We start from the raw sequence: 14,578 nt of genomic DNA, 5'->3' as shown, positions 1-14,578 counted from the left end.
ACACTTTGATCTCCTTATTATGAAATGGGCATCACTGAAACGCCACAGCCCACCTGAGTATTGTTGTTAACCATGTCCATCCCTTTATGATCACAGTGTATCCATTTTCTCATAACTCCTTTTCCAGCAGATAATACACCAGTTTCTGGTTTCTTGAACACGACATTGAGTTCACTGTGATCAAATGGCCTCTACAGTCACCAGATCTCTATCCAGCAGAGCATCTTTGGGATTCACCGGAATATTCATCAAAAGATTCAGTGATGTGAGCCAACAAACCTGCAGCCCAGTTCCAAAGGTAGAAGGGCCCAAACCAGTACTATCAGCTTTAACTTTCAACATAAATTTTTATATAATGTAATAAAAAATCTAAATCTGGACAATAACTCGGTAAAAAAGATAATATTAACTTGTTGCTCTGTAATCTTTAATATATTTCACTCTGTGGGAGCACAAATCTCTGCAGATACATGTTGCTTTTATAGATCCTGAGGAAAGAGAGAGGATAAGAGGCTGAGAGCTTCACATACTCTGCATCCCTTGGAGCCAATGTGCAAGAACAGCTACAGATTTTAATACACATTATTGCTGAGTGCTGCTTTTTTTATAGGACGGCATGTCTGTACACTTGGCTGGAGAGCGTGGAGTCTATCTATTTTTATCTGGGCCCACAGAAGGGTTTCTGGGTGGTAAAACTGCCGCGCAAACAAGTTGGTGCAATTATGAAAGCAAGCCATGCAGCAAATCGTTTGACAATATTGGAAATTGTTGTTGAAATTCAGCCAGATCAGACACCTTCGATGAACAGAGTAAAGCTGCAGGTAAGCCACTTAACCCACAAATGGCAGTGAGATTTAACCTGGGCAGAGAGTACAGCATCATGCATGTGCAAGGAGACAAGCAATTTAATGCAAAATTTGTCAAATTATAATATAGTATTCTTTTTCTCCTATTTGCAACAGATTTTTTATTATTATTCAACTTTACAACAAACAGGCTGAATGAAAATTCAAACAATGAAAATTTCTCTGGATCAATTAAATTCAGCTGAACAATTAGTATCTTTTAGCGTATCTCAGTAAACGTTAAATTAAAGCCTGCAGCCCAGAAACATGTCCTTGTGTTTGTGCAGGCGCAACAACGGTACGCTGCCGCCCTCAAGTGAAAAATAAAAGAAATCGCTCTTTCTATGAATGTGCAATACATATAGTGCACTGCCAGAAACACGTTACTGTTTGTGTTCCGTGTCCTTTTTTAATTTATGCACGACGATTTATTACGTTTGAAATTGTCCCATAGGAGAATATGAGACTTTAAAAATCTCCTAATCTCTTCTGCAGTTTCACCACAATTTCTTGTTTACAATAGCAATGTTTTTATATTTATATATTCATTTATTCATTTTTAGAAAAAAGAATCAGTATGTTATTACCGTTTATGCGAAGTATTTGAAATATTATAAGGTAGGGAACAGGTGCAGAAGCTGTATAACTGATAGTCCACAAGTTATATAATAAGAATTTTAAAAAGTACCTAAAAAGTACCAAAGGTAGCCATAATTATTATTTAGAAGAGCCATATACAGATAAATTTGGATGGTAATTATTGATACACTGATGTGCATGCATCTCGTTAACGTTTTAGCTGTTTCTGATTTTAATAAGCCTGCTTACTGCATATATTTCTGGGTACCAATGAATGCACAGCTACTCCACAGAGTGTTTCTTTACTTTATCTACTCATGTTTGGTTTATTTATTTGTTTCTATTCTTATTCACGCCCTTTAATATATGCATAGACATCGCAGGGCTGGGAGGAAGAGCATATTAAGAATTTATTCACTAAAAGGAAAAAAATAACAAACCTCTTCAAGGGATGACGATAGAGTGGGAAGGAATTAATTATAAAGCAAATACATACTTACATAATCCCCTAATATATATTCATGTCTATGTACATGTTGTTTTCATAAAGAAGGACACTGCTATGAAAAATAGGTTAATGTACCTTTAATGCATCAAGTTCCGGGTACAAGCCGTGCCGCACATGCGCAAAATTGAATGTTGTGGCGGGGAACGATCACGACAACAAAACTTTTGGACTGTTGACGCACAGTTTGACTTTATATCTTGAAATAGAAAATGGTTGAAGGGCCGGGATGCACATTAAACGGAGAGAAAATCCGCTTAAAAGTCCAGAAAGGACAGAAAGTAAAAGCGATCAGAGGCAGTCTGACAACATCAGCCGTAAGTAACCTTGTGAGACTGTATGTCACGGTGGAACAAGTTATGTAGTAAATTTGGCGTGTAGGCTAGCCACCTAGCTGTTATTAAAGAAGATCAAAGACAGCCTTCGTCTGTGCTTTTTTTCTGCTAACTGGCTTATATCCCTGTACAGAAAAACAGCTCCGAGACAAACGCCTTCCCCTGTTTTTATGGTTGTCAGTACAGCGGAGTGGAAACCCTGGGAAAGGAGCTCTTCATGTACTTTGGTCTACGTGCTTTAAGGTAAGCGAACAACTTTTCTTTTCTTTTCTTTTGCTTTCTGTTTGTATAAATGTCTAGACATTTTCTGTCATTATCAACCGACTGTATGTGCACCGGAGTCTGGAGGGATGTCACCAATGAATGCTGCATTCAGTGTTTTTGAAAACTGTGACATCTGGGATTTTCTTTTCAAAGTGAAGCACATTTTTCTGAATAAGCCGATTAGCTTGCTGCTCTTTGATTCAATATTTGAGTCATCCCACTGTAAGCAAAATGTGTATAATTTGCAATATGAATCTATTTATATGATCATGCACTACTCTCATAAACAGTTTAAAAGATGGACATAGCTACTGTGCTGTCACCTAAGGTTTCTGAAGATCGTATCAAGATGAGTGTTTGTGCTGTCACGATCTTGGTGTTTTGAAACCCAATATGATGCGTGAGTGGGGCGGGTCTGATTGTGAAACCCCACGTTCACTGGCTAACAACTTGTCAATCATAAATCGTTAGCCAAAATACACATAGTGTGACCAAAAGTTACAAAGTAGGCTTATTATTAATTAATTTATTTATTTGTTTTAATTTAATATGATCCAAACAGAGCGACTGAGCCTGTGAACTAAGCAGGAAAGTGTTTACAGTGGTCATATTCTAGATGTCAATAGGACTGGAGTTATTTTTGCAACTACCAGAGCCACCCCCGGGTGGCTATTAAAAAAAACAAAAAACAAGTGCAGGTTTAAGGCACTCCAGCAATGGTTTCATTTTTTTCAAACCCAGAAGCTATGTCCATCTTTTCCTATCTGAGTTTCTAAAAAGAGCAGTCATAAAGTCTACAATTCTAATCAGTTCGTAGGAGGCTCGGGTTAACTTACAGCTTTTATAAGTACTACAAAAATGTATTTTTTTTTGTGGCAGTAAAAGCTAAGCTATTTGTTCCCTTGTATTAAAGCCAGTTATTGGTTGGTTTATGTGTTTTGTGTTTGTACACAGCACAGTGTTCAAATCTTCAGTTGTGTTTTTACCTTTTGCCAATAATGGTGATAAGGAGAAATAGTCAATATGGATAATTTTGTTAAGTATGTTTGTATGTATTTATTTATTTAATCAAAAAAAACTAGAACCAAGTGGTTTTTGGTTATTTAGTGAATAGAATAGAATAGAAAAACATCCAGATTTTCAATCAGACCAATGCAAAAAACGACAGTGGTTGCAGTAGTGTAATTTGGAGAGATAGCAACTACAACAGATATTACTGCATCTACAGGAACATATTCATTCATATAATGCCACCCTAACTGTGCTCATATTATTTTTTTTAAATGAAAATGTTATTTTGAATAATCATCATTGGACAGATAGATTCATATCTATGTAAATGAACTAGTGAGCTTTGTTGTGCAAGGCAATGACACCTTGCACGATAAGTTTCCAAGGGTAGAGTTTCCATCCACAAGACCATGATCCTGTGATCGAGTGTCGAGTGTAAAATGAATCGAGACATGCTGTCTTTAAATGAAGTTTGCCTTTTTTTTTTCTTTGTCTTCCTTGCTTTCATCCTCTAGAGTTCACTTTGGTATGAATGGATCAATGCGAATAAACCCTGCTGAGAGGAGGGATAGGAAGGACTCCACTCCTGTGCTGGAAATACACCTTACTGACGACACCGTGTGCTTCTTTGACAGCACAGTGGAAATAAGGTAACAGGGACACCAGCCCAGCCTAGATAGATTGAGGTGACAGGAGTTCACCTTGGGCTATGAGTCTCATTGAGTGAGTATGTCCTACATTAGGCTGTGTCTGAAGACAGTGGCCGTTGTTGCATGAAAAACGCAGCCTTTTTGGCTCAGCATTTGTCCCGACCATTGTCTGTAAGGTCCTGTTGTAATGCTCAGCAGTCAGACCCACATTTTTTTTTGTTCTGTGTGAAGGTTTCACCTATGTTACTCCATCCCATAACAAACACACCTTACAGAATATATGAAAGAAACAATTTTGAAAAGTGTAACCTTGAGAGCGCCAGTTGACCCCGTGGCACACTTCCAATAACTGTCGCTATATATTTTCTGCCTTTTTCCATTACTACAACTGTGTATTTGCAGGTTAACAGAAGACTGTGAGCAGAGGGTTAGGGCCATGGAGAGTCTGGATGTATGCTCCTCCAAGTTCAGCTTCTCCCACTCAGAGGAAGCAGTGAGGAGCCAGAGTAGCAGGATGCTTTGCGACGTTCTCCTTGACCAAGCCGTCATGCCGGGAGTCGGCAACATCATTAAAAACGAAGCCCTGTTTGACTCTGGCCTCCACCCAGCCGTGAAGGTATGGAAAAGATGATGGATTGTGTTCAGCAGAGGAATACAAAACTCTCACAGAAAAAGTTTAAGCCCTTGTATTATTGAGTGATGTATTGCAATGAGGTGGGTAAAATAGGGAAAAGACAAACAAGCACATTGCAGCACAGATATGCCTTTCCCTCTGTGCCTTTTGAAAATGGAAATATTTTTTACTTTCATGAATGTACATGGTCCTTATTGCAACCCGAGCCGGCTTTTCTCGATGATTTATAGCATATATTTATCCTAAAACATGAATAAAATATTTTCTAATCCTGATCTGGAAATGATATCACATGAACTGTGAAGGATTCAATACGTCACATGGCTCTTTGGGAATATTTTTTTGGTAGGCAAACTATACAAGAAAGGTGTAATTTTTGAGTGGCCTATTTATTGCAGGTAAAAGAACTTCATAGGATGAATACTTCTATTACTCAAACATTACTAGGGGCTCCAATCTGAAATGAATTTTTGCCCTCCTTAGAAAGTTTTAGATAGGATATGAGAATATAGCACACTGAAGCAAAACATTAATCTAGGACTTTTGGCCCCTTCTTCTTCTGGGACCACTGAATCTTTATGAGCTTCTCCTCTATTACCAAGCTCCTAGGAGTCCTGAAAGATCAACAAGTACTGTTTTTATACACTGTCTGAGCCAGAGACAGCTTCTTGGTGGCTGGCTATTTTTCCCATTACATCAATTTAAAACAGTCTTTCTCATTCCCATCTGGTGCTTTATTGTTTATGTGCTTGTAGTATTGATTTTGATTGTGAAGTGCTATTTGTCTCTGTTTTAAAATGAAAGGCTACACAAATAAGGTTTTGTCTCCTTTTTGTGAACTGTAACTAAATGTGCTCTGTCATTTTTAGGTTCAGCAGCTGACAGATGAACAGATTCACCATTTGGTGAAAATGACTCGTGATTTTACTCTTCTGTTTTACAAGGTTAGGCATAAATCACAAGTTGGTCTTTTGGATCTGAATGGGATCTGTATGGGTTTATGTTGATCTGCGCACATTTAAATTGGGTATTTAGCTGCTACCTCATTTAGAGTCACTTGCGAGAATAGATTAACTAAAAATCCTGTTTTGCCAGGAAAGGAGAGCAAAAGCCAAAGCCCCACTACCTAGAGAACAGAAAAAACAAATATTGCTTTCTATACATAACAGAGAAGTGAGGAAGGGTAATCTTTTTCTGTTTTCTTTATCCTCATACTTTTATTTCTTCTTGTGTGCCCTCCTCATCTCTGTCAGTGTCGCAAATCTGGCTCTCCCCTCTACAAACATTACAAAGTCTACAAGCGTTCCCAGTGCGGCCAGTGTTTTCATGTCATCACAGTCTGTCGGCTTGGAGATAACGGAAGGATGACTTACTTCTGCGAGCATTGTCAAGAAGGAGATCCCAGCAGAGTGAACATAAGGTACAAACCCTTGTAGACCATTATGACTGAGCAGGTATTATTCTTCTACAGGCTGCTCCTTTGAAGGCTGTAAAAATATCCGCCACCAATTATGTTTTAACTAAGATGGAGATTAAAAATGTACCTTGTTTTTTCTCAACAATGCAGTGCATCCTTCTTATCAGTGATATCCATACAGGGATTAGTACCCATTTACACAAGGGATCACCACAGTGGATTATCTGCCTCCATCTCACCCTGTCCCTAGCATCCTCCTCTGTCACCCCAAACCTCTTTATGTCTTCCTTCACTACATCCCTGAATCTTATAAGTTGTCTTCCTGTTTCCATCCTGCCTGGCAGCTCCATATTCAATATCCTTTAACAAATATTTTCACTGTCCCTCCTTTACACATGTTCAAACCATCTCAGCCTTGCCTTTCTGGTTTGGTCACCAGTACACTCAACCTGAGCTTTTTCTAAACCTGTCCAGTCCGGCTGTGCGATATGACCAAAATCTCATATCCCGATATATGAATTCTATCGTCCGATAACGATATAAATCACAAAAATGTAACATTTTCTGTAAATTCTGTGAATCTCAGGCAGCTCGTCTTGCGGGAAGTGTTTCCAGCTGGGCGTCATGTAGCTGGAGTCAAGTGTTTTAACAGATGCATGAAACGATACATTTTTAGACATAAGTTGTAACAGCCGCCGTTTTCTTTGTGAGTATTTATTACACGGCGTGCTGCGGGGAAAAGCCTGTTCTAACGTTTGAGTCTAAGGTTTATTTTTTAGCACCTGGCGGCTCTTTGTTAATTCTCATCCGTAAATAATCTGCTCTTTCACGTGATTCAGTTTATTTTGGAAAGTCTCAACAGGATCTTGAGCTTTATTGTGAAAGGTTTATGTGGAACATAAACAAGCAGACACGCGATGCTGTTACCGTTGTTGTTGCTAACGACAACGCATAAAAACAGGTGCTTGTCCGTTCATAGTGTGGTTATATAAAATATAAGAGAAAGAGAGAACTTTAAGAAATTAATATAGCCACTTCAGTGACCATCAAAATGATGAAAAAATATTGCTGTAAACAGTTTATTTTGCGACACCACGAAACAAACAATAGTGTAAAATGAAACGATAGACGTTTTTATATCGTCATCCGATATATATCGTTATATCAAACAGCCCTACTGTCCAGTCTGGTCATCCCCAGTGAAGATCTTCATTGGGATGTGTTTTTGTTACCACCTCTCTCCAAATCAGACATAATAGCAAAGCATAGCTTTTTAAATTCTGTTACACATCACTGATTTGCCACTAAAACTCATCTGCATCCACCTGCACTCTCTTCTTCACCTCCATTGTTTTGCACGGTTGACCTCATATATTTAAACTCATTCACCTTCACAATTTCATCTCATTACACATGCATCCTGTCTTGCTTCAAATGACATTCATTTCTCTTCTCTCTAGAGCATACCTCCACCTCTGCAGGTTCTTTTCCACCTGCTTTTTACTCTCGCTACAGATCACAATGTCATCTACGAACATCATAGTCCACAGAGACTCCTGCCTAGCCTCATATGTCAACCTTTCCATCACTATTACAAACAAGAAGGGACTTGGAGATGATCCCTGATGTATTCCCACCCCCACCTTAAGCCCATCTGTCACTCCCACGGCACACCACACAACTGTCTATCTGCCCTCATACATGTTTGTCACCACCCTCAGATGCTTATCTGCTACTCCCGACTACCTCCCTGCACTACCACAGTCCCTCTCTTGACACCCTATGGAATGCTTTAATTCCACAAAGACATCGTGCAACTCTGACCTTCTCTTCACTTCAATGGCATCAACACTCTCAAAGCAAACATTACACCTGTTGTTGTCTTTCTTAGCATGAAGCCTTACTGCTGCTCATTGATTATCACCTTTTACTAACCTAGCTTGAACAACTTATTTTCATATCTTTGTAGAATGGCCTGTCAACTTTATCCCTCTGTAGTTACTACAGCTCTGCACAGCATACTACCTTCATTAAGCTGCACATTTCCATCATCTTTACTTACATATAAGATGAACTTAATTCTATTCTCTGTTCTGTGAGGCTCACCACAACAGTCCCAGTTTTTCTTGCCCACTCCTGCAAAAAGACTTCTAGTCTTATAGAATTCTCTGGGAAAACCTAATTTTAGGACATACTGGGAAAAAGAAATCAATAAAAATCTTTTGTATAAATGTTGGTTATATTATGTTTGAAAATGTAGGACTATCTGTCTTTCGAAAGAGCATCCTCATCGCCTTTTGGAATAACGATCGAAAAACATGGTGTGGCCACTAAACACTAAATAGCCGCTGAATAGATTTACAACAAAAAGCGCTGGACTAATGAATGGAATAATAAGCAAACAGTGAAATATACTGAACTACATAAAAAGTTCACAGATAAATGGCTGTTTAAACACATTCGACTACAGGTGGTTTTGATGAATGGGATACTTGAGTCCGTTGGATAGGTTTTTGGTGGTGCATCGGATGAAAAAGGTTTGGAACTTGGGAGTCTAAGAACTATGAGTGGAAATATTCCAGTGATAGAATAAAGCGACAATTCCTCTTCTGTTACAAAATATGTACCTTTTGTATTTAAAATGCTAACACACTAACTTATTAAACATATATGGGCAGTAAAGAAACCAACATAGTAAAGCTAGGTGTCATTTTTCAGTCTTTTCATAAAGTTCCAAAGCTCTTTAGATAATATGTTCAAATTTAGAGAGGCCATCTTTGCAGGCAGATGGGCTTGGCAGGGAGTGGGAAGTGTTATGAGGGAAATTAATGCGCATATAAGGCTGTGTTTGCCAGACAGGGCACAGGCTCAACACCTCCTGGGCTGTGTTTGAGCAAAGCTTTGCGAGGGGTTAGAGTCTAAAGCCCTTACAACGCATTACACAGCTGATGAAGCAATCTGTGAGAAGTTTCCTGAAAGCCGCCGCTACTTTGCTCCTCCATGACTGTTGGCGCTGCAGATTTACCCTCTTGTCAAACATAGTCTAGCTTCATGTCAGAGCACTATCATGTACGCTTGGAGCAATTATATAAAACACATTTCATTCTTGCCTGTTTTCTCCTCTGCTTGAACTGTAATTATTTGCCTAGGTAAAAGTTTCATAGGTGTCTACATGGTTTATATCTTAATATATTACAACTGCTGTTGTAATTGGGTGACTACATTTCTGAACAGAATTGATCAGAATCGTGTTTATTTGTGCAGACAATCCCAAAAAATATGATAATTTAGGAATTATTTTACTGCTGAAAAGTTACATATATCTAAATAAAGTGACACTTACTTTTGAAAGTATAATATAGCTACGCTGGCATTTTATGGCCAATTATACATGAAATCATAATGCACCTTCATATCAAGTGTTAGTCATTTCCATCTCACAAAGTTAAAGGGGAAAAAAAGACTGTCACATATTTATCCAAGAACCTTTTCAAAAAAGTCAAACAAAAACCAGGAAACTAGGTACATAAGTATATCATTATCATCATCATTAACATCATTATCTCCCACTCATGACTGATACAGGGGTCTCTTTTGACCTCCCATTATTTCTTAAATAAGAAGCTAATTGAAATTGCTCTTTCAAGCAATCATTTTAGATTGTTATTGTCTCAATAATGTTCATTATGTCATTAAACAAAAGATGCTAGAGTCTCCAGGATACAGGACAATAAGGAAACAAAATGGGCTGATTCTGAATTCCACCTTAAATCTTATAATGACTGAAGGTGACTTTCTGCTTTAAAAAAACAAACTAAAAAAAACGTTCCCCCATGAGCCATTGTGATAACACATAATGGCTATCATTTGATCCAAAAATCTTTTCTTTATTAAATTAAATGAGCTACCCAGTCTAAAACCTTTCTGAAACTCATGAAGAACTCATCTTCATACTCATTTCACATTTAACTTCATAATGTACAGTGCTTAACAAATGTATTAATAAACCCTTCATAATAACCCACATTTAAGAAATCGATCATGTCAAAATCTCTGAGAAGTCAGAAATTAATCAAGAATAACATTCAACCATTAAAACTATTTTTTCTGTTCAGGGATGCAATTAAATAATTGTAATCTAAACTATAATAATTTTCCCCCACTTTTTAGTAAAACAGTAAATTTGACAATTCATGGATAATAAATTTTTTTTATTTGAAATAAAAATTTCTTTTCATTAAAAATGTTGCACATACATGGCCTAACCATTACAGAAGCATTAAAAAAAGGGGGGGATTACCAATACTGCTAATTTAAAGTAGCTGTAGCATAAATCTTACACTGGGTGGTGATCTAATAAATGTCATAAGCAAATGGTAAATGGTAAATGGCCTGCATTTGTATAGCGCTTTTCTAGTCCATAGGACCCCAAAGCGCTTTACACTACATTCAGTCATCCACCCATTCACACACACATTCACACACTGGCGATAGCAAGCTACATTGTAGCCACAGTTGCCCTGGGGCGCACTGACAGAGGCGAGGCTGCCGGACACAGGCGCCACTGGGCCCTCTGACCACCACCACAAGCACAACGTATATAGACTATAAAATAGAAACTAACAGAACAGTAGGATATTATCACAATGCTGATACAGTATAATTGCTATTCTTAACATTTTGGAATATAATGAATGTTGCAATGAATTTTTTAACTGCTAATTGTGTCCCCAAAGTTAAACTGTCAGTATCTGTTTTGGGGTTAACTTGGCATTTACGTATTTCTGATAATATAGCAATTAACAAGGACAAATCATTGAAAATTAAACATCAAGCAACTGTTGCTGTCTACATAAAAGAAATTCCCATTTAACAGAAATTTACATTTAACCATTACATTTGCATTCAACAACCCTGCTGTTTTTAACTGAATAATAGCTTAAACAGTAATATCTTCACCAATCTGTCTAAGAGTGATTGCAGTCAGTCCAAGTCAGACTGTGACAGGTTTGTTTTTGTTTTTTTACATTTTTTTGTAGATACAAGGAGGTTATTTTCCTGTTTTTATTGGTGCGACTGGTCCATTATTTTGCTCTGAATTAGGAGGTAGCTTTGTCAAACTAAGTGTGTCCAGTGTTAATGTTTTTTTTCAGTTATACAATATATGGCAATGCTATGCTGCATCTATCCCACCCCTATTCTAAACTATATACAACACAATATATTTACTTTTAATTTTTAACCACTTTAGAGATCTAATAATTCCAATTATTCTCAACATGTGGAACAGTAACATTAATAATACAAATGTGACTCACATTTAGTAATGTAGTAAATGTATGTCTGTGGAAACGCCACATTTTTGCACAATAAAATTCGCAGCAGCAGAAGTACATTATAATCATCACCGTTGCCCTGCTTTGTTTATTTAGTAAGCTTCCAGTCCGAAACAGCCTGATTGGTTGGGCCTGCAACAGAACCAGTGATAATGTGGCTAAGAAAGAGGAAGAGGACTGGGCCTGTCAGCTCTGCACACTCATCAACCAGCCAGCAGCAACAGCGTGTGATGCCTGCCTCACTCCAAGACCCAAGGGTAAGTGAAATGTTCTGTCTTCATAGTCACTCAATTGGAGCGAATAAAATGTCTTTGCTAACAAGAGATAAAACAGTAGCTATAGTTTTGCTGTTTAGCTGAATGATATCTTGTACAGTTAGACAGCGATGCTTAAGCACTTTTCAGAAAAAGATGGAAAATGGCAGAGTGACACTGCAGCGAGGCGACGCAGCTTCTCTGTGTGTGTTTGTATGTTGCAGTACGGATAATGAGCATGTCTGTCAGTTGGCCATTTAGTGTCTGCAAGAAATGTCCTTGTAGTGTCACTGTTGCTGCATAAAGCTACAGTTGAAGGGTTTAAGGGTTAGTTTGTATTTTGTATACAGTCCAGTTTTCTTAATTAATAGCTGATTGAACAACTGAATAGCTGTTAACCCGAGGTTGTGCTGAGCTTCAAGGACATGGACACGTTGCTATGATGGCTTCACTGTGTACCCTTAAATTGTTTTCCTTTTTTGTAATATTTTATTTGAATTAAGACTACCGAGTCTTTTTATGTTAATCATTACCAGAACAAACCCCTTTAGTCCAGTGGTATTAGATAGTAAAATATTTCCCATTTTGGGAGGATGGGAGTGGGATTTGAATCCTTAAGTCCAATATAATCATCTGAGTTTTAACAAGGTTTAAAGGCTACGTCACATATGTCAGCGTCCATCTGGACTGTTTAAAAGATGCGTGTGAGTAAGTGAGAATAGTGGTGACATTTTGAGGTTGATTTAAATGAATAACAGACACTTATTTCTCCATGGAAAGCTGACTGAGCACACTCGCTCTTTCAGTAATACCCTGATTTGCATATGTACAGTTATACATTTGCAACGGACCCCTGTGCATATCCTCTGAATCAGTTGGGGGTTAAGGGCTTTGCTCATGGCCACTTTAATGGTAGCTTTTGAGGGACTGAAGAGTGATATTTATTCACAGTTCCTTGTTAATGACTGTTATGTCAGGCTCCATAGTCCATTACTGAAAACATTTTTAAAGCTTTTGATACGGTGGTTCATTTTGCATGAGGGCATTTTCAGCACCACATATTGTGTGACATTTCATTTGACTACACAGCACGGCAATATACTGCCCACTGATAAATGATACGGCAAGCTAACCACTTAAAACTAACAACAACCTGCATTTTATGGGTGCAGTCGGTGCATCAGAATGAGCTGCAGCTGCTGAACATGAATTGAGTTTCTCTCTGTGGCTCCATCTCCCCAGTCCACACAGATGACATTAGCGTTGAAGCATCACCCTTCACTGCTGATTTGATTAAATACCCCTGCACTGCCTTCAAGAAACCACAAGAGGAGCTCAAAGTCAACTGGAGGTCTGCATTTGGGACTTCCACCCTTGTTTTCTCCGACTTAAGCAAGAAGGCAAAGCCTGCAAAAGTCCCGCTTGCCCAAGCCGGGAGTCATTTGAATTCCTTGGCGGCAGAAGGAGGTTTATATAAATACAGTGTTTGCCAAGGGACAACAAGCCCCAATTATGCCTCTGGTGGCTGGCAGAAGCAAAGAGCCGAGCTGTCCGATGGGGAATCACTGGCCTCCTACAGTCACACATCCAAGAAAATGAGAATTGATCACAGCCCCTTTCCCAGTAACAGTGCTCAAAATGGAACCTCAAACTCAAGGTGAGTGAATCTCTTACTTGGATATTCATGGGTAAGTTTTTAATAAGAGAAGGTTTTGCAACTTCAGGGAAATGAGTGAGATTTAAGAAGGGAACCCCCAAAATTTAGTATTTTAATACAAAACACACACACACACACACACAGTCATGGTATGATACTAAACATACTTTTTTTTTTTCCAAAAACACACATCAAGACAAAATGGTTAGTTTGCTAATTAGTGTTCATGTGACAGCTTTGGCTGTGTTATATTTTCAGTGCATTTCAAACTGATGACACTATCTCTATACTCCTGTCAGTACCCACAAAATGGAAGCGACAAGCCGTGCAACCTCCATTCCTCTCAGTCGCAGTGCCCCTCGCTGTGCATCCCATCGTCGCCCAGCTGTCCTCAGAGTGGTCCACAAGGAGGGGGAGAATAAGGGACGACAGTTCTACTCCTGCTCGCTACCCAGAGACACCAAGTGTAACTTCTTTGAGGTGAAAGTGGAAGGCAGCTTATCTGTTTTCGATTTGCTTCTCTTGTTTTCTACCCTTTGCACAGTCTGTTAGCAGTCTGTTCACTAAACACTTAAATAACTGAAATAAAAGTTTACAACTGTACGTCCAAGCTAACCAAACTTTATTTTCACTGTTGCAGTGGGCAGACTTGCACTTTCCTTCTTGTCACCACGGGAAGCGCTGTTTAATGAGGACTGTTCTGAAACTAGGACCCAACAACGGCAGGAATTTTTACACCTGCAGCTTTCAAAAGGGGAAACAGTGTGACTTTATCCAGTGGGCCGAGAATGGACCAGGGGTTTCCATCCTACCTGGTTGCTAATGTCATATATTGCTCCCAAGTGAAACCCTGAATCCTCAATGTTTATAAAAACAACTTGATATAGAAATGGGGTGGATGACTGGATGACAAGTATCAAATATATCAAATATACCCTTGCTCTATATTCCCGTCCATTTAAGCTTCTGACCTTCAAATCATGGCCAACTTTGTTCGTACCAGCTGTAATAAATCTCTAATAAAGTCTGTTTCAAATTATTTGGTATTATGAGTTTACCTTTAATTAAGACAAATCCAAAAATGCAAAACC

The 14,578-nt window shown here is 38.5% G+C and overlaps 1 protein-coding gene across 1 annotated transcript; it reads left to right on the top strand.

Annotated features, from left to right (window-relative positions):
- Positions 1 to 2,047: 2,047 nt before the first annotated feature.
- neil3 (nei-like DNA glycosylase 3) lies at positions 2,048 to 14,511 on the top strand. Its single transcript, XM_085469174.1, has 10 exons — positions 2,048 to 2,246; positions 2,398 to 2,507; positions 4,055 to 4,189; positions 4,592 to 4,805; positions 5,693 to 5,767; positions 6,077 to 6,243; positions 11,673 to 11,833; positions 13,073 to 13,487; positions 13,787 to 13,967; positions 14,128 to 14,511. Exons 1-10 carry the CDS (start codon positions 2,142 to 2,144, stop codon positions 14,308 to 14,310), a joined length of 1,746 nt encoding a protein of 581 aa, XP_085325300.1. The 5' UTR covers positions 2,048 to 2,141; the 3' UTR covers positions 14,311 to 14,511.
- The last annotated feature ends 67 nt before the right edge of the window (positions 14,512 to 14,578 follow it).

Source organism: Copadichromis virginalis, linkage group LG2, assembly GCF_057382275.1.
Source record: "Copadichromis virginalis isolate Kocher_CV1m ecotype Utaka linkage group LG2, C_Virginalis_male_GT1.1, whole genome shotgun sequence".
NCBI classification, from domain to species: Eukaryota; Metazoa; Chordata; class Actinopteri; order Cichliformes; family Cichlidae; genus Copadichromis; species Copadichromis virginalis.
This window is presented reverse-complemented; position numbering and strand designations above follow the sequence as displayed.

Bases quoted from the DNA above. Each gene is read 5' to 3' on its own strand.
- neil3 (XM_085469174.1), top strand. From the start codon at position 2,142: ATGGTTGAAGGGCCGGGATGCACATTAAACGGAGAGAAAATCCGCTTA. The intron at 2,508-4,054 runs GTAAGCGAACAA...TTCATCCTCTAG, and splicing joins TTTGGTCTACGTGCTTTAAG to AGTTCACTTTGGTATGAATG. The intron at 13,968-14,127 runs GTGAAAGTGGAA...TCACTGTTGCAG, and splicing joins CCAAGTGTAACTTCTTTGAG to TGGGCAGACTTGCACTTTCC.